Source organism: Strongyloides ratti, scaffold srae_scaffold0000109 (assembly GCF_001040885.1).
Source record: "Strongyloides ratti genome assembly S_ratti_ED321, scaffold srae_scaffold0000109".
NCBI lineage: Eukaryota > Metazoa > Nematoda > Chromadorea > Rhabditida > Strongyloididae > Strongyloides > Strongyloides ratti.
Window position 1 is genome coordinate 1 of NW_020171627.1, and position 743 is coordinate 743.

The 743-nt window shown below is 28.8% G+C and overlaps 1 protein-coding gene across 1 annotated transcript; it reads right to left on the bottom strand.

The window, feature by feature from the left end:
- Nucleotides 1-45: 45 nt before the first annotated feature.
- Nucleotides 46-743, bottom strand: SRAE_0000082800 (Hypothetical protein; the record flags this gene model as incomplete). The annotated part of the gene is made up of 1 exon (XM_024646781.1): nucleotides 46-743. A coding segment is annotated over one exon (698 nt), but the record flags the coding sequence as incomplete, so codon positions are not given.

Sequence of the window (743 nt, forward strand, 5' to 3'; positions counted from 1 at the left end):
TATGTTATCATAAGGTTTCTTAGTCATTGTTATTTTGTTATAAACTTAGCTATTACAAATACATTTAGTTGTTGTTTCTGGCAATTTCGATGAGTTTGTTGTTGTCTGTTGGCACAGAGCTTTTGGTGTTTGCGTTACAACTTGTGTTGTTGGTGTAGTTACTGCAACTGTTATTGCTGATGTGATCGTTATAGGTTGTGTTGTTGGAGACATTTTTGTTGTTGATTTAGTTGACGAAATAGTTGTTAATTTTGATGTTGATAAAATTTTTGTAGTTAGTTTTGCTGATGTTGTATATGTGGTTGTTGTTGTTGTTGTTGACTGCGTTGTGGTTGGTCTTGTTGTTGTTAACATTGTAGTTGGTTTTGTTGATGGTTTAATTGTTACTGTTGTTGTTGGCAAAGTTACTAAAATTGGGGTTGTTGATGGACATTTAGGAATAGGAGGACATGGTGTTGTAGATTGTCTTAATTTTCTTGATTCTATCTTTTTTTCTAGGTAATCAAATTCTGTAGCTAAATTTGATATTTGTATTTGAATATATTGAAAAGTTTGTTGATATTTTTGTTGAAAAATTAATAACTTTTCTTTTAATATTGTATGACTTTCTTGTATACCATGTTGTATTTGATTGAATGTACTATTTGAACCTTCAATATCACCATTAATTTGCATACCATCTTCATTATTATAATTATCTTGTCTTTTTTTTAAGATATGATTATTTTCATCATCATTTAAAA